We start from the raw sequence: 22,276 nt of genomic DNA, 5'->3' as shown, positions 1-22,276 counted from the left end.
TTGTTTGCATCCTTTTGTCCACCTCTTGCCCAAATGAGGCTCTCTCTCTCCCTGCTATGGGGATGAGAGGACAGGAGATAGGATTATGTGATGACTTGTGTTTGCTCGATGATGAACAAGCCCTCGTTAGCAAGCACTTTAATGTGCGGACAGATAGCGCGCTCATTAGCTCTAGTAATGACCACTTCACAGTGTACTGCTGCTCTAATTGCATGTTTTGTTCTCTGGTGGAAGAGCCTAAGACATCTCTCCCTCGTTCCTTTCCAAGAAACTCTCCTCTCTTCCTCCCCCATCTATCACAGTTCGCAGCATATTTGTGGTCAGCGTCGAGCCTGAAAAAAAAAAAAAAAAAGGCACGGCAGATTAGAAGTTCCAAAAAATCATGTAAATGGAACAGATGAGACTGGATGAAAACCCGCCGTATTGTCCCTGTAGCTAGGGCAACAGAGGTTCCAACTCAATTGTGCTTCTGTCGATTAATTCAGTTATGCGGCAGTAATCATTTTTGAAGATACTGAGCGATATGATGGAGGACTAGAAATGTAGAAAACTTAAGATCTCACCTTTTGATGCAGGAAAAATATGAGTAGCTTCCAGCATCAAAAGCCCTAATCATATCATATTTTCTGAACATAAAAGGCTCCCTCCTTTTCCCATTTTACTTCCTCTGCTGTAGTGATATGTCATGTCAATCGTTATATTATGCACAAGTGCTGTCTTTTTTATTGTGAATTCCAGATCGGGTGGGACATTTGATATGGAGGCTCAGAGGATTCTGATGCCCTTCTATTTTCCTTGATTTGGTTACCAGTGGGACATTTTTGCCTCCATATTCTTTCATGTCCCTCCCTTCTCTGAAAGTAAGTTGTTTATTCTCCATGATGACTATCTCCGGCTCAAAAAAAAAAATATCTTCTGAAAAGACTTCTGAGCAAATCTGTCCAGGCCTGGTCCCTTTTTAAATCTAAGGCTTGGGTAGAAGCCTACAATGGCTTAGACTCCTCGGAGGAGGCTGCTTTCTTTTACTCTCTTTCTCCATTCCCAGTCATCTTTGTGATACTTGTGAACACACAGCTTTATGACAAGGAGCTAACTTAAATCAATTTAAAACAGCTTTTGAAATGCCTTTCGATATGCCATTGTGTTTACTTGAAAAAGAATGAAAAGAAAATCTGAATTGTAACATCTGTCATATTGGATGCCCCCCTCCTGTGCAGCTTTCGTCACACAACACAATAAAGTATTGATCGATTCCAGTCCATTTAGGTTTTGAAATAAATATATGTATATATATAAAAAAAAACATATAATCTATCTGGGCTAGAAAGCAGAGAAAGCAGGGAGAAAGAATCGGAGAGGGCCTGCAGGCAAACAAACGCATTAAAGACATCCAGAGCACAGAGGCAGCCAAGCTATGCTAAGCCAGCAGGATGATTCATTTAAGCACATCTCTGTAAGCGCCACAGTCATTGTTGCTCAGCTGTGTACACTGCAGTGAACAGCAGCTTTAAGTGGAGGAGAACTGCGCTGGTCATTCTTTGGAACAACAGTAAAAACTATCGAAGTTTGCTGAATAAAGAACTGCTGGCTCAGTTCGTCTGCTTGCTGTATTTCAGACCTGGGCTTGAGTGCTTTTGCTCCCCAAAGAGGATCAAGTGCCTCTTGAAATCATAGGAGGTAGTGACCATGAAAAAGACCTTAGCCTCATGTTCCACATTATATCTCATAGACCATCAGCCTAGCGCACAATGCGACTCAAGACCCTTCAAGTGACATCTTAGTATGAACAGGAGCGGCAGAATTGCAGTGAAATACCTCTTTGCAGAAGCCAACCTGAGCTACAAGCAAATCCTTTTAATCCAGTACAGTATACTTAAGGACTGACCATTGGTAAACCCCCAGAGAAGAGAGAAGTATTAATAAGCTGTCACAAGGCTTACTCATTCTGTGATTTCCACAGACACTTAACTGCCATGGTGAGAGGCAAGGGGAGGGCTCGGGGATGAGTGCTCACCCCTGATCTTTACCCCTCTTAAAGCAGTAGGGAAAATGGAGGCAGGCAGGGGATTATGGAGTGCAGTAATTGTGGAGAGGTGTTGGAGTCAGGATGCAGCGTTTCTGCTGGATTAAGACAAGAAGACAGGCTAATCTTGGATTGGGAGAGGAGACACAAGGGTCGGAGTTGTTCTGGAGCCCTGAGGCCGTTTGGAAAGCTTAAGTGGCAAGAAAAAAAAGGACTGCTTATCCATACCTCTCTTGTGCTGTTAGACGGCCCTCTTCAAAAATCACACGACGCCACCATCTTTTAAACACACTGGAGGCTAAATTTTCATGCCTGTAATGTTAGGATTTTTTTTTGGGAGAATGGTCACTTTCAAATGCTGACATTCAGCAGCCCTTGATGGTTATTAGCAGCAATAATCGTGATGGGAAACGCTGGCAAATTGCATTTTTCTTTCCCACTTTTTTTTCCCTGCCTTCCTCTCAGTGCCTTTGTGCAGCCACAGTCCCCGGTGCTTCCTCACTCCAGTTTGTTGTTGTGCTTCCATTGTCTCCCTGAGGGGAGGTGACCCCGTGTCTGTTGGTTGTATCAGCAGCCCTGCATTGTACTCAGGGGGGGATTTAGACTCTCAAAGCATCTTCCCGCTGCAGCTTTCCCAGCAAACACCCAAAGTGGTATCTCGCCTTTTCTCTCGCTCAGACATTAATCTTGCTCTACCCTTCTACATCAAAAATGCTTGTATTGTCAGGGAGCGCTAATGTTTGCCTCCTATTCACTATATATACACATATATGTATTTTTGTGTCTGAGGGAATCAGTCGAGTGCATTGTTCCCAAATCATTGTAATATCTATTTAGAGTGGCAACAGCACTGGCTGCCGATGCTCAGTATTCATGGAGCATAAACCAGCCTTAAGACTTAGAAAAGCTGAAAGGGCTTATCCCTATATTCTTAAACTCCCCTCTTTTATGTTGGTCTTAGGCATTAAGGATAGGATTGTGAATAGCAATTGTTCAACTGCTGCACTGAGAGTGAGTGTGTATACGTGGGTGGGGGTGTTTTATTCCCTGGCAAAATCCTTTTCCTTTTCTCCCATTTTTTTATTTTTTTTTATTCCAACTGTAAATATTAACTGTGTTCTTAACTCTTAACGGTGTATGGGACACAGTAATGTGCTTTTAAGGATATATTATGTGAAAGATTTTCCACTGCATACACTGCTGCTTGAAAATAAGAAAAGGCTATTTTATGGAGCCTGAAAACAAATTTGCTACGGCATGGGAAAAAAAAAGAAAAATAAGATCAAACTTTGCAGTATCAAGTCGTCAGCAAACAATAAAAAGAGAGATCTCAAAGGGGCCGGGCAAGTCTTTAAAAAAAATGATTGCATCCCATTTTATTTATTTATTACTTTCTTTTTTTGTCACATCGCTGTGTTTCAAATCCGTGCTCGCTCTTTCTTCGGAAAAGTGTGTAGTGCTAATGCATTTCAAAAGCCCCTTTTTCAAAGCACAATGGGAATATCGCCACAGAAGTTTAGCGGTTCCGCTAAAGAAAGTGGCTCAGTCGTTGAGAGCTGTTACCGCATTGTGCCTAGCCAAAGACATTCTCGCTGAAAAAGTCACCATCATTTTTCACTTTTCATAGCTGGAGTTAAAAGGTTGCTGAAAAAAAAGCTTACAGACTTCTGTGCTGCCTTATAACCTCCTATAATAATTACCGTTGTGAATCTAATTGTGTGGGGGCATATATATATATATATATATACTTATATATAAAGTAAGGTCTGCACAGAATCAGTGTCCTGGACTCTTAATCTTTTCCAGCACCCCCAGCCTGTATAAACATGTTCCAAACCGATTTCCTTTAGGTGTAAGTGCAGGATTGAACCCACCATTACATGTACTGTAAAGTGCAGTGGACTGTGTATAATCAAAACAGAGCGCTGCACTTAGGGGATTGTGACAGCTGCAGCCACTCCTGTTGATATCAAATAAGACCTTCTGAAACCTTAAGGATGAGTTAGCATGAAACAAATTGCTCCTAATTGTCAGGAGGATAAATTGTGACTGTGAGCGTTTGTAATTCTGTCAGCTACCATTCACCCCCTCATCTCCATTCATCTGGGCCCAAGTGCTTTAATTGAGAGGGTCTGGGTTGGCAGAGTGAATTGGTAATAGAAATAAGGACCCGGTGTGGATATTTTAATCAGCACTGACTTCTGTACCGGGGCAGAAATGGAGCCAGCGCTCCATGGTGCAGGCAGGCCATCCATCCTCCAGGGCCTCACAGGTGGAGATGGAGGAGTAGCTTCTCCATTGGATGTGACAGTTACTCAGGGGGGCTAATGGTTCAGCACTCGCTGCTGATGGTTATTGGGATTTATGCTTTCCATCAAAAACAATCAAGTTACCTCTCTGCAAAGGGACAGACAGAAACAACACAGAGGCTGCTTCCATTTTCTGACAGTTCTATTATTTTATATTATGTACAACTATTGGATGATCATAACAATAATAGTTATGGGACAATGCCACGCAGCTGCTGTAAATACACTGGAAAGGTAGGGTAGCTTAGATTAGCATACTGTCCAAATAAAGCTAATTCAGATGTTACATCATGTTTGTTCAAATGTAAACATGACCTGGTGAAAGTGTGACAACACAAGCTAACGGTCCAAACCAGGACATAAGATAAGCTGCATGAAAACCTCTCAGAGTTTATTACGCTTCAGTTTTCATAAAGTGTAACATGAGATTTATTTATTTTATTTAGAAAAGAAAATTTTCAAAACACCATTAACTAAAATAATTTTTAGTTAATGGTGTTATTTAACGTGGCGTAGGCACAAACGAGGAGGTTTCACTCCACCTGTTAGGTTGTTGTGCTACGGCAAAATGAGAAGGAGAAGAAGACGTAATAAACTGTCATGGCTGCTATCAAGAAGCTCCCACACCCAACATAGTGTTAGATAAGTGGTGACAGGCTAGTTAGAGAAACCGAGTCATGACACTAATGTGTAAGCTGTAGAAAACACTTATAGGAGGATTTTTTTTGTAGTTCAGTTTTTTGTAGTTCAGTTTTGTTTACCTGTTAGGTTGTTGTAAGCTAGGCTAAGTTAAGCTAGCATCCACTGGACAGAGCTTCATATATAGACATGAGAGGTAACACTTTTTACATTTGGACTTTGAAGGCTCATATGGTATTAATGCTATTACTACATTATAGTTAGTACCTGATGACGTCAACACTTTAGCTTTGCACACAGCGTCATTGTTTGTTGAGTTAGTCTGTTAAAGTTAGACTTTCAGATCTTTTAATGTTGCTACATTTCAAAAGCTTATAGCAGGTCTGTGACATCATTAAAGTCATCTGAGATCTCGTTCCACTGTTGTCGCTCAGGTTTGGTTGTGCAGCTGACAAATGAAGGTGCATGCTAATCATTCACATTATGTTTGCTATATTATTACATGTGACAGCAGAAGCCGCTGTCCACTTAAAAACACATATCGTAGTAGTTCATAAATAGGCCGATAGGAATATTTATAAATTTGTACAACAGGGAATAGATCAGAAAGCGTGTGTATTTATGTAGCTCCGGGATATTTGGCGTGACTGCTAACTTCCATATTCTAATTTGTCCTTGTCATGTTTATCATTAATCTTTGGCCCTGGTTTTTGCTTCAGACGCTGTGATTTGTTGAGATGTCCCCTGGGAGAACTAAAGACATTCTCCAATGTGATAATGGCATTATGCCCACCTCGGTGAAAATGTGTCATATAAATTATACATTATCAGTGACTACATGCATCATATGCTCATATGACAAGCCTCAGTCTGGGGCAAAAACACTTGGATGTGTCACCTCTAATGCATTTTCAGTGGTTGGGTCACCTATCAAAGCTCAAAGTATAGCCTTTGATTATAAATTATACATCCAGCTCACTTTTATTCAAAAAAAGGTGAAATGTACAGGATTCATTAGCTGAATGACACTTCATAGACTATTGAATTTTATCAGACTACACACAGTGTGTCATCATTGGACCATTATTTGGCGGACATGTTGACGATGGAGGCAGTTCACGAAGACGGATCCTGTTTGAGGTGATACCGACTTCTTTTTCATCCATCAAACATTTGACAGATGAACAAACTGTTTTAGACTGTCGCTTAACACAACTCATCAATCAAATGATACAGTACAGCAGGTTTGATATTATTGAGCATTATTCACCATTGTGAATATGGCTCATATATCAATCACAAGCTTTGTTAACTATTGATTATTTTAACCAGGCGGAATCATGAGATTAAGAACAAATGATTAATCATCATGAGAGTTGTTTTTTTAATGTTACTTGTACATTTGTTAAAGAGGCTGAGTGACTCAGTGGACTGGGTTTTGGTGCATTTGAGGAGAAAAGGAAAGCGGAGACATGCTGCTGGCAGAGATGAATTAGAGCTGTGGAAAAAGCACTCAGATACTAGCAGGTGACATTTTTTTTCGCCCTGCCTCTCTGTTCACTCTCTCTTCCATTTTCTTCTTCACCCAAAAAAAAGGGAACAGAGGGTAAAAAGGGCTGCTTTGTGCAAAATGGGACAAAGTATCAAACATATTCAAAGAAAGTATGAAATTCTCCAACTTCAGAAAGCCATTTAGATCATCCATCCCAGTGACGTAAGGGAAAATAATATACTTGACCCTTTTGTCTGTGCACTTTGAGAAGTTTGTTATAATGGCAAGCCCTGTAATAATTTACTGTACCTCATGTATATTAAGTAGAAATTCACTGGCCTTTATGATAAATTGCTAGGGTAACGCCAGGACACCTCTTTTGCATTTCAATGCGAGAGAGTGTCAGATTCTTATTTCATTACCAGGCGACACATTAGCTGATGGATTTTAATTTTCTTTTTTTCACCCCCCCCCCCCCCCCCCCCCCCTCACTCCTGCAAGCAAGAATCCACAGAGACCAGGCGGAAACAGAGAGAGAGAGAGAGGCTGTGAATATAAGGATAGGTGAAAAATGAAATAAATAAATACAAATCAGTGTCAAGAACCTTTATGGCAATTTTGAAGCAGTTGCAAGAAGAAAAAAAAGGAAAAAAGGGAAGTCAGGTTGTGTTCCTCTGCATATACCTTGGCAGATTGCCTGTCCGGAGTGTGAAACGATGTGCAGCTCTCTCTGCTGACTGGACAGAAAATCAAGGTTTAATTCATACTCTGATAAGAATCTGGATGTGGTTGGATCTAAGACATGCTGAGCAGGGGCAAATGTGAAGCAGACACCAGAGCGTATAGCCCTTTTCAGTGCGTCACACAGCAGCTGGGTGCTGAGCCGCTCCTCATCCTTCTCCTCCTCTTCACTACCAAACTCTGAGGGATCCTCAGCGCTCACTTACAGAGGAGGGGAGAACAAAACGCAGGTGCCAAAAGCAATTATCAAATTACCTAAGCCTTTCTTCTTCTGTTTAATCTGTTTGTAGTAAATCCAGGTAATAACACATTAGGGTATTAAATGTGGCTCTCTGTAGAGGTAATAATTACAGCCACTTCAGTTTTCAATGGGAGAAGAAGAGGATGAAACTAGGTCAGCGTGAAAACTCTGCTGAAACTTCTTCTTTCTGGTCTGCGCTGGAATTCGCTGGCAGAGAAAGTAGACTGCTTCACAGTCGTGTCATTGTAAATGTACCCTTGAGCAAGGCACACAAACCGCAGTAAATCTCTTTGCACTTCTGTAAATAGAAGAAACATTTAAGCCCCAATTTTGTCGCTCTAATCTGTCTTTGAGTCACAAAGATTTGGGCTACAGAAATACAAGTGAAAAAAAAAAGAAAAGAAAGAAATATACTGACGGCCATCGAAACAGTGTCGTGACCAAGCGCCAACCTCTGGGGCTGAGGAATGGAGCCAGCGCACTGTCAAAAACTGAACCGCTTCTAATAAGCAGGTCAGCAACCTAAGACCTCCATTGTAAAATAGTTATCAAATCATGTAACCACAATCTATGCCCACAGCCCATACACTAAACACAATTTCATGACAACCTCAATACAGGAAAGTTACACAAACTGCAGTTCCTCTATTGGCCACACAGACCTCTGTGGTAAATGCCAAGCTTTACTGCAGAAATAAACTTGATTGCAGTCTATAAATTGTTGAGATGGCAACAGCACAAGCCTCCACACAGCTCTCTGCTGCTAGCATGATGAATTAGCTGTTGTATAATTGTCAGAGCACAACTGTAGCAGGGTTGGACAGTTTACAATAGCTGCTGAATATTATCCTTATAGAGCCCTACTGACATTGGGATTTTGGGACTGATGCTGATATTTATGTAAAAAGGATACTTATACCAGTTTATCCACTGATATTATACTGACAGAGTAACATTGGTAAAACCTCACGTGGTAGTTGTCAGGGATGATTTTATGTTTTTATGTTGAAGCCTCACAGCAAGAAGGTTCCTGGTTCGATTCTGACTGGTTCCTGTCTGTGCGGAGTTTGGACATTCTCCCTGTTGATAGGTTAATTGGTCTGGTGGTTAAGTGCCCGTAGGTGTGAATGGTTGTCTGTCTGTGTATGTTGCCCTGTGATGAACTGGTGACCTGTCCGGGGTGTACCCCGCCTCTCACCTGTAGATAGCTGGGATGGGCTCCAGCTCACTTTGACCCTGCACTGCAGGACAAAGCATCTTCTAATGATGGATGGATGTTTATGTTGAAATGTGTGGGCCCTTGTTTTTAACATCTACCACAGGAACTTAGCACAAGGTCCGATAGCAGCTGGTTGTATCAGCTGTGTGAGGTATCATTCACGTACTTAAAGTTGCACAGTCGACTGAAATTTCAGAATTCCGATGAATTTTGTCTGTATAAATTTGCATTTTGGAAAATAAATTATGTCAAACTAGCTAGTAGAGGTGAAATGTGTGGTATTGGTGATATATAGTGGGCCAGATGAGACATTCACACGGCCTGAATGATACCAAGGAATACATATAGGTGGCCTTCCTCACTGTTACGCTCAGCTGGCAATAATTGTAAATATTCACTGGAAACTAACCCTTACATCAGAGCGGGTGTGTGGTGCACATACATGAAGGCATGAACTGTTGTTTCATGGTTATGTTACCCGGACAAAAACTAGTCTGACCTTATAAACTCTTGGCTCTTGTATAGCACGCTGAGCTGACGTCAGTTTTCCTCTCTGTAGCTGGTGGTGCTTGGCACAGTCCACTTCTGGTTTATGTTCTATACTCATACTCATAGCCATCAGCAAAGAAGCAGCGCTACCGTCTCACATCTGACAATATCCACACCCTCACTGACAACAAGAACCTCCCCCGTTTCATCCCCCGCCGTCCGTCTGTGGAGCGTCTTCCCACCATCCATTGTCAGCACATTAACCGTAGGCTAGCATAAAAGTAATTGGAAACTGATGCGAGCCAAAGCTTCAATTAATGCACCACCAAAGTCCCCGTTCTGTGTAATCGGCAATAATGGTTTCATGTTTGGGAGGGCGTTTGGTCACTCGCATTCAGCACTCACCTCCTGACAGAGACTGTTAAACCCTGCTCAAAATCCCCACTCCACAGTAATCTTCATTTCAGTCATTTTCCTTCTTTCTCCATCTCTGATGACAGCTCCAGTGTCTTCGTTTTGCTTGCAGTCAGATCGTGCGCCCGAGTGAACAGGAGGTGTAATTGACTACTGACAACTCGGCGACAGGATTCTTAATTATTACTCTAGGGTATGGTGGCTGGCTGGCCTGGGTTCAGCTCTCTCACTGAGTATGCTAACAGAGTCATTTTCCTCCTCTCTGTGAATATTGAAATGCATTTTTGTTCACTGCATTTGCACGTCAGACCCCGAGACTTTGAATTTAGGGGATGATTGTAAATGAAATGCATGTGCTGCACATATTTCAAACCAGTTCACTGCAATCTATGGAATTACTGACCCTATCAGTGCTTCTACAACACAGTGTAATAACAAGATACTATAATTGTATCCTAATCAGATACACTGATCAGCAACTGTTTCTTTAGAAATGTCTCATTTTAAGGCTCCAAACATGAGACTACATGGAACCCTTTGTTTCCTTTGCCTTTGTGTTTCAATACTTCATCTGCCCTTAAAGTGATAAGACATTACACTGAGGCGTCTTCTGCTACTACTACTGCACAAGAGCATAATTCCTCTGGTCGTCGCCTGTTTGCGCCTGCACTGGGCCTGCTCAGTGTGATAGAGCAGAGTAAAGAGGGTGAGCGCTGCTTTGTGCTGCAGTCTGTGTCTTTTGTGCGGGTGGATATGGAAGAGGGCGTGAAACAATTGGACAAAATGGCCCTAATGTGCTTAAAGAATCTTCTGTCTTTAATCAAAGCTCACACACATGCACCACAAAGGCAGACAGAGCAAACCCAATTCTCCGCTGCTTCTGCTGAGTGACTGTTCCTCTCCTGGCTACAGCGCTTGAAATCAGGATCAGGTTTAGCTTTGTGTGTTTTTTCTTTTCTTCACCCCCCCTTCTTCCAGCTGTCATTCTCACAGATTCATTGCCTCATCTCATCTCATAAGGAAAGGACAACAGGGATTTGGCTTTAAGACGAGACGGCAAACTTTTTGTTGCCAGTGTTGGATGGCTTGATCCATTCAGAAGATGAATTTTGCTTAATCATGTCCCAGAAGGTAGCAGCAGAATAGAAGGAAATACAGGTATGATTAAACTAAACTGACCATTAGTGTGCTATGAGAGGACACTTATTACACATTTATATTTATATTAAATATTTGACACCATGTTTGAAACACATGGTACCTGAGGTTACCAAAATAAGTCAGGTTCATAGTGTGCTGTGGAAAGTTATCCAGCAGAGTGCTGTAAGCAGCTTTAGACTGATACTATAGCACTGAAGGGCTCATATATCAAACATTTTGTCTGGAAATAGAATATAAAACATTAGATGCTGATGCTTACAAATTGCTGTTGTGTATCTTTAATATATAAATGTGAACTTGTGACCTGGTGTATGCATTGCTGTAGTAGCCGCGACTTTACTGGCACGAATGATCCAAGAATTTTGTGAGTAAATCTGGCGCTGCTTAACTGACATGTCAGAGTAGCGGTGTCTAAAAGAGGGTTGGTTTTAATGGTGTTAGTGCTTTGTTTATGATCAGGTTCAAAGGTCACCTGGTTTCAGTGATTACCTCGTGGCCCGTTGACATCAAATGTCTTTATTCCTGTTATGGAGCACAGTTAAGAGATCAAGAGAGTGATCAGAAATGGCAGCTCATCCCATCTGTAATTTGATGATGAAATAGGTGGGAATGAAAGAGGAAGAAAAAAAAGGGAGCATACCTGGGAGCATAGAAAGCATGATGGTTGCTTCATGACCGCTCCTCTTGCCCTTAGTGTAACATTCAGGGGAAGAGTGTCCCTTTGTTATCACCCCCCTCTCCCTGGCAATTATCACAAACTCCACTTCCCCTGCCCTCCGGAGCCCAGAGAACTGAGCGGCCGGAGTGGGAGAATAGCTACATTTATAATTTTTTTTCTTCTCTTTCCATAGATTAATTTTCTAGGAAGCCCTGTCACTGCTGTACAGGAAAGCGGAGAGAGAGGAATAGAGTGTAAAAAGGAGGGAGACGGGGGGGTTGGGGTGGGCGGGTGGTATGGAGAGATTGGGGCTACAGTGCACAAGCCTTCTCGCTTTTTCGTTTTCTTTTTTTTTTTTCCTTGACAGATCATTTTCCATTCAGGGGTATCAGGGGGTCTGGCCGATAATTGGCATGCAGATTGCAGCTGATGGCGTCCCGCAACAGAAGAAAAGAACTGGCTAGTTAGAATAATGAGCCAGCCTGCCTGATGGATGGGCGAGGGAGGAGGTCATACAAAATGTTTCAGACACAATTCCTACCTCCCCCACTTTCTCCCCCTCCTCCTCGCTACCTGCACCTCCCATTTTTATTTTTCTATTTTTCACAAAGCCTCAATATTTCATTATTTCCTCCTCTCTCCACCCTTCTAGGGCAATGAAAGCGTCCCATCTTCCTCTTTCTTCCCCTCTCCCCTTATTTTTTTCTTCTTTTTCTTTTTCCTTCCTAGCACGACTGTGAACGCTTACTTTTCCTGAGCAGGGTGACAGTACAGTTTTGGGTACACAGAGCCTCTAAAAATGTCACAACTCATTAGGAGCCTGACACCCTTTAGAGACTTAAGTGTTTTAATTACAGTAAAGGAGTTAATTACTGGCCTCTCGGTGGATTTCAGATTCTCTCCTTCCATAAGCCAGGAGTGAAGAGGGCCTAAATATAAGGCTGACGTGCTTATAAATGTAAGAAATGTATTTTTTTTGTCGACATTGTATAAAATGTTTTCAATTCTTGACACTTTAGGCAATTCAAATTGTAGATGCTGTCAGCTGTGTGACAGTTAAATAGCCAAATTTAGTTCTTTAATGTGAATATAATGCAGATAAGTTTACACTATTTTCCTAAAACACATTCAAACTAAGGGTTGATTCTAAAGTTATTTTGCTAAATTATGTCGTAGTCATTTAGCAGCTCTATGACCTTTGTTGCTAGATCATTAGATAATATTAACTACTCAGTAATAAAGAGGGAAGCAGCTGGAAAACCTAGCTTTAGCTAAAGCTAAATCTCATCAACTATTATTCTAGTTTAAGCAGGTTTGTTTCTAGTTTTGGAGAAAAAACATTACTGGCAAAGGTCAAAAAGTCACATGTTGTTCTCACATACAGTCTGTACTTTTGGCTTTAAAGGCAATGCAGCATGAGTAGATGGACTTTTACCCCGGCCCCTCTGTTCAGCAGAGTGTTAGTAGTAGATCTGGGGCGTCTTCCTCCAGAAAACATGTTTTCCACTCCACCACCCCCGTGTTGCATTTTACTGTGAATGCTCCTAATCCCAGCAGCTTTACAGATAATTAACCCAGACTGTCATTTTACCCTGCACGTCAGGCTGCTTTTGATCTCCCCCCCAGGTCAGGTAGGTACAGGTAAACAGAGGTATTATCATAAGTGTTATTAAGTACCTTGTTACGCATGAGAGGATCGGGCATGTTTGCTTGTTTTGTTTGTTTTACTGACATCTTTTGCTGATCTTTATTGGTGCACTACCCAGGATGCACTGTGCTCTCTTCAAATATATAATGACACTGCAGATCAACTAGTGCAAAGTTATATATTCTATTATTCTGGCAGCTAATGTTCACCAACCTTCCTGCTGCTGACAGGTGTATGCCACAGTGTGTGTGTGAAGACCTGGGCATCACGGCAATCTGACAGCATGGATATGTCTGGGTTTACATCATCTCATGTTAATTCTATTAGTCAAATGTATACAATTAATTCAACTCATTTAAGGCTCGTTTTGTTCTTTTGCACCAGATGGTGAAAAAGTTGCTATTGTAACTTTTTTTGGGTGACACAGAAAACAACACTATGTTTCAGGGATTAGCATGCACATAGCGCATGTTATGCACTATGGGAGAATGGGTGCTGTCCATCAACAGCACAAAAACTCAATGTTTTGTTATCAAAACAGTGAGTTTTTAGTAGTTTTGATTTGGTGTAACCGCAGCACCCACAGTAAACATGAGCAACTGAAAACAAGATGCCATTAACAGCACAGACTGTGTATATATTGCAGAGGAAATTTTAGCAAATGAAAAAAGTTTCATGCTGAAAAGAATCTTGATCAAGTTGTGTCTGAGCCGCTCCCCCGGCTGCTGTGTGAGCTTAATCTCACTTGCACCCTCATCAACACAACACAGAAGGGAACAAATTTACTGTTTCATCCTCATTCTTCCAGGCACGCTAAGCAGCTGTATACAGTACACACCAGATCAAAGCCTTAATTGAAAAATAATTATAGGTACTTAATCATAGAAAGCACTGGGCTAATTGAAGTGAAAACAAGGAGGCAAACGCAGACCCTCAGAATCGTGGCAGAAAGAGGATATTGTAAAAGCTTCTTCTTCAATCCCCATTGTCTTCCAGATTAAATAGGAGAGGGCTATTAGCAGAGTTAATTGGCTCTCTAATTTAGATCTCGCCCCACTGAAAGCATAACGGATGCGAGCCTGTCGACCAATGATGTGTGCACTCTGTCACACTGTCCTGCTGGACTGTGATTGGTTAATTGCTCAGGGATTTTCAAAGTTTTCTCTCATTCTTCAAAACGTAGCACTCTGCAGGGGCTGTCTTCTCCTCCCCTGCCGTCCAGGTAGCGCTCATTGTTTGGAGGTTTGAAGTAGTGTGACTCATTTACCACAGCTGGACCACTATGACAGGCTTCTGGCTCACATTAAACTGTTTTTTTAAGCCAAATGTTACACACTGCTAATTCATACTGATTGCGTTCACATGCTGCCTAATTCACAGGAGGAGAAATTGACTGAAGTCCAGACTGTCCTCCTCCTGACCTGTTTCAGTTTAGTGGAAGTTCCTGATGCCCTCAGAGAAACAGCACTCACTGCAGGCCCTGTTACGTGAAAGGCCTCCTTATCATACTTCACAAATTTGCTCCCTGCTGCGACTGGCCGGCCGCCTCCCTTCTCTGCACTCGCTCTGCCCTCTAGTGTCTGTCAGGCAGCAGTGCTCTGATCACTGAATCAAAATCCATTTGGAGTCCCAAAAGGTGGCAGAAAGTAAATGGGCCATTTTTCTACCATTTTCTGAGACAGCCTTTCATCATTTCAACACATCTCTTTCTAGTGTTTTCTTATTGTAGCCCGAGTGTTAATGGAGCTCTTGACTGGAGTTCAAAATAGGTGTGGAAATTTTCTTTCAAGGTCTGTCACCCAAACTTTTTTTTTTTTTTTAAAAGTCAGAGAAGATGATAGCAAAACATCTTGCTGCAGGCCCTGCTATATGACAGGCTGTTTACAGAACTGTATCAGTGATCACAATTTAAAGATGGCCTCCTTAATATGTCAACAACAAATGTTCAAAGTTTCCAGAGGCTGAGTCCTTGTAACTAAAGGGAATTGTCTTTTAGCGCCATCAGTAAGTCACTTTTATGTTTCAACAAAGATTGGACAGATCTCCACGACATTAGCTGCATGCACACATTGACCACCTGACATTGTATCTGCCATCATAGAGGGAAGCTGTGGACCAGGAACTAGAACAGGGTGTTGCCCTGTTCTCTCAGTAAAGCAGCAATATAGTGGACAGATACACTGGTGGATATGGTGTGAGACTCTTTAAGAGGACATGAAAAACTAAAGGAGGTCAACACAAGATGGATTATCCTTCACATTTAGGAAGGATTAACACTATCATTATTTCAAACCTGTCTACCTAAACCTGGATCTGATTGGTTGTTTCGTAATTATCATAGCCTTCCTTTAATTCATTGGGGTTTTTGGGGAGTTTTTTGCCATAATTTGATTGGTTGTATCTTAGCTGTTCTCTGATTGGTTTGTTTTTAGCCCTCCTCAAATTGGTTGGTTGGTTCATTGTTTCTTAGTCCTGCACTGTTTTTTTATCTGTGTGATTTTGTGAGACAAACCGAGCAGCAGACTCTGAGGCTGAGAAATGAAAAACTTGCGTAAGCGTTAAACTGCAGTTCACCACTCAGCCTCTAGGGGCTGGCTCTAAAAGTGAATCAGTCCCAATATACCATGTTAAAATGGCCAACAGCAGAAACAAACATGTTTACAGCCTGTACAAACTGTAAGGCAGCACAGTTTCAATTTAACTATATGAAGACTTAAAATTACGCGTAATTATGGGCGTAACCACTTTGAGGGAGAATCTCAAATTCCCTGCTTCTGCAACATCCCACCTGCCCGCTGATCTACTCACACTTCAGCTGTGATGCTGCAGGTTTCTGCTGTGAGGGAAGCTTCATCCATAGTTACTGTATACTGTCTATGAGACAGACTTGCAGTCATGTGTTACCTGCACAAGTATCAGGAAATGTATCCGTTCATTGGTGGGCACCTGAAAAGAATGTGTCAAAACACCTTCACCAGTGTTTCACTGCAGCCACATATGGCACATACTCAGCATTGAATGATCATTTCTTACATTACTTCAGAAAGCAGTTGTAGCCGCAACAAGGAACAAAGATCTCAAGGAACAAATCTCTTTTCATGTGCATTTGTGTGAGCAGCTTATGATAAGTAAACAGTGGCTCCTTCAGATGCAGGGAAAGGTGTTTGCTTAAGGCTTGTCCTGCTGGGGGACCAATGGCTTTGCGCAGCAGACAGCAAAAATCATTAGCACTGCACATCGTGGGCTACTGTTATTTCTGTGGACAGTAATCAAATCAGGTCTCTATGTTCCACACTTTGTTCTGGGACTTCCTGCAGAACCTGTGACATAATATACATGTTCCTGATCTATCGAATGGTATACAGCTGTTTGAAGTAACTGTCTAATGTAAAGTATGTATTGAAAGGTATATCAGATTTGATACACTTGACATTGCTTCTTGTGTGTGTGTGTGTGTGTATTATACAGCGCTGTATGTACACAATGTGCACCATGTTTTCCTCTGAACAAAGCTCCAACCCAGTTTCGATGCAGTCCTGGTGTCTCATATGTTCCCCTCCACGTATCAGCCACAGGCAAATTGGTTTCAGTTCACTACAATCATATCAGTATTTACTTTAGCCTGACTGGCTGCTGGTGCCAGAACGATACGCAGCACCCACCCCGACGACTCTGTCATCCACGGCGGGCTGGTGGAACAGCCTGGCAGAGGCACAGAACAATGGTTAATCTGCAAATGCTGTGTTTTAGATAGAAGTACTTCAACAAGTCTAAAGATACTGTTTTGTGGAGACTAATGTATCAGTGTTCTGTGTTAATGTGAATTATCTGAGCTGATAAAATATGTGTGAAGACATTTTAATGCTTTATTTTAGAAAGACTGGTTCTGTTTTAATCCAGAAGAACAAATGATACACTTTATGAGAATAATTTTTACAACAAACCAACCCACCAACATCAGGGCATGACCTCAACCAAGGTCATGCTCACCTCAACCACACTCTTATTAAAGTGTTTACATTTTTCATTACATGATCTTATTGCCACCATGAACAAAGTAAGTTCTCTCAGTTTCTCATCTTAACAAGGTTTCATATTGAAGTTGTTATTTAATCCCTTTGGACCTGAAGAGAAAGTTGAAGATCACAAAAAAGTTTGCCGTATCTTGAGCTCAGTGTCACCATAGACGTAGCTGCCTCATCACTAAGATACATTAAGTTGGTGTTTTAGGACTAACTAATAATAACTTCATGCTAATGTGTTTTAGGCAGTGATAACAAAAAACACCAATAAATGGAAAATGTTATGCCTACAGCACACCACCACAGCAATCTACAGTTCTTCATATGCTGTGGACATGGTCTGTTTCTTTTCAAGGATTTCTGTTGTCTCACTGGTTGATGATTGGCTGCTGATCATACAGGATTTAATAGCAGTAAATTAAATTTAGTCACAAAGGATGTAAAAAATCTACAGACAAAACATTGAACCCTTTTTACACATGTAACACATGCAGTGCAAGCCAGAATGCTGCATGTAAAACTGACGACACAGACCAGCACCCAGACTGATGCACAACCCTCTGATGTTTTTAACTAACTAAATGTTCTGTCATCGTCATTTTAGAAACTACTTGCAAAACACTTTGAATGATGCTTAGTCATAGCATCATATCATATCCCGTCTGGTATTAGTAGGCCACTTGTACTGATACGCTCCACCCTACTCCTCTGTACATGACTGGGCTGTGTGCAAACAGACAGGGTCACTGGTGAAGTCCTTTTTGACTTCACGCCTGCCCATATCATACTCAAACATAGTCACAGTGCTGAAGAGGGCTAGTTTCCTGCTGCAGAGAAAGGACAGCACCATGGCAGCCACATTATGTCAAGTGATGGGCTTCCTCTTGGGTTTGTTAGGGATGGCAGGAATAATCGCGGCGACAGGGATGGACCCGTGGGCCACGGAGGACCTCTTCGACAGCCCGGTGACAGCCGTGTACTCGTACTCGGGCCTGTGGAGGTCCTGCGTCAGGCAGAGCTCTGGCTTCACAGAGTGCAGGCCGTACTTCACCATACTAGGCCTGCCAGGTACCACATTATTTATCATATAGGAGGAAATAGGTGGTGGTGATGGTGGTGGTGTTACTGCAGCTTATTCTTCAAGTTGTTAGAGAGAAGGGGCTGTTTCTTTGTGGTGATGGGAAATTAATGAACAGGCCACACCCTCTCTCTCAAAGAAGGGGAAGCTCATCGAAACCAGGAGGAAAGTTTTCGGTAAACATCTGATAAGGACTGTTCCACATACAAGCATACATATTGAGCAGCAGCAACGAGCAGCCATTTCATGACTCCGTGACACCGACTGTGACTTAGTTTGACACCTAAAATGGCTGCCTCAATGCTTCAGTTAATAGGATTCATGTTGTCCGCGCTCGGGCAATTCTTAATATCAGCTGCAACAGCAATGGACATGTGGAGCTTACAGGACCGGTCTTTCACCGTGGTAACAAACGTCTACACCTACTCTGGTCTATGGAGGTCGTGTGTAGGGACGGCGTACGGCACCACACAGTGCAGGCCTTATTTTACCATCCTGGGTCTGCCAGGTAAGGCGCTCAGAGAGAAAAGTGCATTTATCAAATATTCCTCCAGACGTCAGATTAAGGGGAACATTTTTCCAAAGGACCCGGGAAGGTGCTGTAGAATATTTGGGAGGTTTTAGGGCAGATTTTCTCCACACCCGCCCCTCTCGCATAAAAAATGCAGTCGACTGCAGAAAAGATGGTGTCTCTCCAGAATCAAATGGAAATTTGATGAGACATCCAAAGCTTAGCTGAGCAAGCACAAGCTTTACCAGAGTGTCTCACAATGTAAAGTACATTTCCACACTCTGTACTTAACAGCTGAATGTAGTGTAGAGCACATTGTACATAAGGTCTTAAAGGCTTAAACCTAGAATAATACAGGTACAATATCTGAGGACACTGAAAGATGGAATTTAGTTGAACATGTTTCACCACACGGGGCTTTGATTTATGAGTTTTTAGATCACTGCTGCTGGACTGGAATCTGCTTTTTTTCTTTACTCTTTTATTTTAATTGAAAGTGAAAGTGAGTATAAATAATATTATTTTATTATCACTGGAGAATTGACCCAGTCATTTTAAGAGACATTCTTTTAAAGAGAGCCTAAAGTGTTCCTCCTCTGTATCTACGAGCTGTGTGTCCATGGACCTGTGTATTTTCTGGGTTTATTATCTTGTAAAACACCTTGAAGGAAAGGTGAACTTAGTAAATATAAAGAATTCACTGCAATTAGATTTGCTTTCTCATCACAAAGGATTAGACACGTAAAGTAAAAAGTCCTTTTTTAGGTCAGCCGGTATCTTCAGTAAAAGTTTGTATCAGAGTCATTTCTGTAGTTGTGTGAAACATCTAGTGTTTCAATAGATGAAAATCATTTTAAAGGTCAAATACTTGCATTATTATAGGTCATACTGAGCTAAAGTTTATTTGAATATATCTCATATACTGCTGGGTGAATAAATATTAAATTATTTTATTATTCAATTATTGAGTAATGGATGGTTTCTTAACTTTTCAAGTGTACACAACACTAGATTTACTTAAATATAAGTTTGGTACATGTAATTTATAGAGAATAAAGTCATACATGGTGCAGCTACACTATGTCATTAGGAAAAACTTTAATGGAAACTTAAGGGAATAAAACTAAAATGATTCACTTTGCCTCTCAGCCCTGCTCCAGGCCGTCCGGGCCCTGATGATCGTTGGCGTTGTTCTGGGAGCTATCGGCTGCCTGATCGCCATATTCGCGCTCAAGTGCCTGAAAATGGGGAACATGGAGGACAACATCAAAGCCACCATGACTCTGACGGCTGGGATCATGTTTCTCCTTGCAGGTGTGGTTTGTTGTCGGTGTTCAGCTCTGGTCTTACAGCTGAAACATCTTGGAAAGATTCTATCATCTGACTGTGTTTCAGGTGTCTGTGGGATCGCTGGAGTTTCTGCCTTCGCTAACCTGATTGTGCAGAGCTTTCGGTTCACAACATATGCTGATAATGGCTTGGGCATGGGTGGGGTCGGTGGTTTAACAGGAGCTCTAACTCCGAGGTAAACATCCAGTCAAATGAACTTATTTTCAAAAATAATCTTAGTTATGGTTTACATTAATACCCATCGTCTGCAGGTATACGTTCGGCCCTGCTCTGTTTGTGGGCTGGGTCGGTGCAGGCCTCCTGGTGGTTGGAGGCATCATGATGTGCTTGGCCTGCCGTGGGTTGGCTCCAGATCGCAAACAACGGTAGTCAATGACCACTGCATGCTTTGAATGGGATCAGTGTATCTACAGTGTGTCATTGCTGTGCTGTCATTGTGTTTCTCAGGTATGATGGGATGGCCTACAAGGCTGCCTCTCAGCACACTATGTACAAACCAGACAGCAGAGCCCGGCCCGTCTACAATGACTCCTACAGAGCCCCGAGTGTGGATGGAAGGCAGTCCAACCAGAAGTTTGACTACGTGTAGAAGCTCCCTCAGTACCTCTCTTTTATATTCTGCAGTTGTGTGATTTTAATCATGTGAACAGTGTGTGCATTTGGTAGAAATGTTTGCGTTGCATCATGTAATCATAAATTCTGGATGCTTCTTGTGATTTTTGTTGTTTTTGTGTTTAAAATGTGATTATTTTTTATTTTTTTGACACAAAATAAAACATAATAATAGAACTCTGAACTACTATCAACAGGAGTTTCAGTCAGTGACCACTACAATCTAAAGGCGTGTACACACAATGAACAGAACTCCAAAAACCTGATTCAATATGAAACACTCATATTGATTATTGTGTTGTTGTTTATCCTATTAGTGTTATCAACTGAATTGCAGTGGTCATCAGTGTATCCCTGGTAGTTACCTGTTATCTCCTGCCCTCCAGCGGCACATTTTTTTGGGAGGGGAAATTGAATAAAGTAAATTCCTCCTCTCAGATAGATGCTGCAATCTTTGATGTAAGCCGCATTGTTGACTGACCGGGCTCTGTGCTCTGTGCGGTCATCGATAATCTCTCAATAAGAAGACGGAGAGATCTGTTACTCCTAGAGATATGTTCCTGTTTCACAGACTGCAAAGGGCTTGACAGTCACACATTGTGACGTATGTATGGTAAATGAATTATAATAATAATTACAGTAAAAAGTGTCTCATTCACTGTTGTAATTTATTTGTAGTAGAATCTGCCCTGCACATGTGCAGACAGTCCCTCGTCTATTAACTATCACAGACTGTGAAAGGTCTGAGCTCATCTCACTGATAATATCTAAAAATTATATATGAAACCAACATTTTAATTTAGGCATTAAGAGGATTTTAATAATGAATCTAGAACGAACTCCAACAAAAATAAATGTCTACATTTTATAAGCTGACATCAGTACTAAATATTTTATGTTTCTCATGGCATACAGTTTCATGAGTACATAAAATCTTTGGTTTTATGGCTCACAAAGTAGATAATAATTTCAATATCCAAACACTAACCTGCCTCTTATGAGAAAGAAAGCTTGGACAGAAAATCTTCACAGATATTGGTGCAAACTGTGGATGGTAAGCTGAGACAGTTTAACTCACTGCAAGTGAAGACACTGAGACAAACCAACCAAAGAAAACATCACATTGAGAACACAGCAGCAGAAAATATTTGTAGCACAAGCAAAGTGCCTCCAGAGGACCCCAAAATATGATGAAAGTTGTCTGGCCGGACCAACACAGCACTGATTACAAGGTAAGGAATCATGTGACCAGGCTTTCATTTCACCTATAAAGCAACAACAACAGTGTCCCAGTCAGGTGGTCCATCACTTTTCTGGGTCCCCCTGGAAACGAGCCTGATGTTACCTGCTCTATGTAATACCTTGTACCTGTGTTTGTAATTTGTAACTACTTTGGTGTACTGTACTTAATTTGCTTGTTTTGAGCAGTGTTGTGAGTATTTTTCATGCGTCTGGTCCCTGATGGCTCTGTGTCTCATATCTGGCAGTCATGGGGATTGTGTATACCTGCAGTTGTCACAGACTTTTAGTTCCAGTTATTCACATGAAAAAAACACATCATCTTGAAGAGGTTATAACATGCTGGAAAAAAAACAGCTTCATCCTTGAAGCTCTGGCTCCACCTACTGGTTAAGATATGCATCACTGCTCTGTTAACACAGAGAGTGTC

The 22,276-nt window shown here is 41.6% G+C and overlaps 1 protein-coding gene across 2 annotated transcripts; it reads left to right on the top strand.

Moving 5' to 3' along the window:
• The first annotated feature begins 17,794 nt into the window (after positions 1 to 17,794).
• Positions 17,795 to 20,801, top strand: LOC114435200 (claudin-18-like). Of its 2 annotated transcripts, none has more exons than XM_028404831.1 (5): positions 17,795 to 18,124; positions 19,795 to 19,959; positions 20,041 to 20,170; positions 20,247 to 20,360; positions 20,443 to 20,801. In XM_028404831.1, exons 1-5 carry the CDS (start codon positions 17,905 to 17,907, stop codon positions 20,582 to 20,584), a joined length of 771 nt encoding a protein of 256 aa, XP_028260632.1. In that variant the 5' UTR covers positions 17,795 to 17,904; the 3' UTR covers positions 20,585 to 20,801. The 2 variants fall into 2 exon arrangements, with proteins under 2 accessions (XP_028260632.1, XP_028260633.1); XM_028404832.1 differs by lacking the exon at positions 17,795 to 18,124 and adding an exon at positions 18,148 to 18,642.
• The last annotated feature ends 1,475 nt before the right edge of the window (positions 20,802 to 22,276 follow it).

Source organism: Parambassis ranga, chromosome 4, assembly GCF_900634625.1.
Source record: "Parambassis ranga chromosome 4, fParRan2.1, whole genome shotgun sequence".
Lineage (NCBI taxonomy): Eukaryota > Metazoa > Chordata > Actinopteri > Ambassidae > Parambassis > Parambassis ranga.
This window is presented reverse-complemented; position numbering and strand designations above follow the sequence as displayed.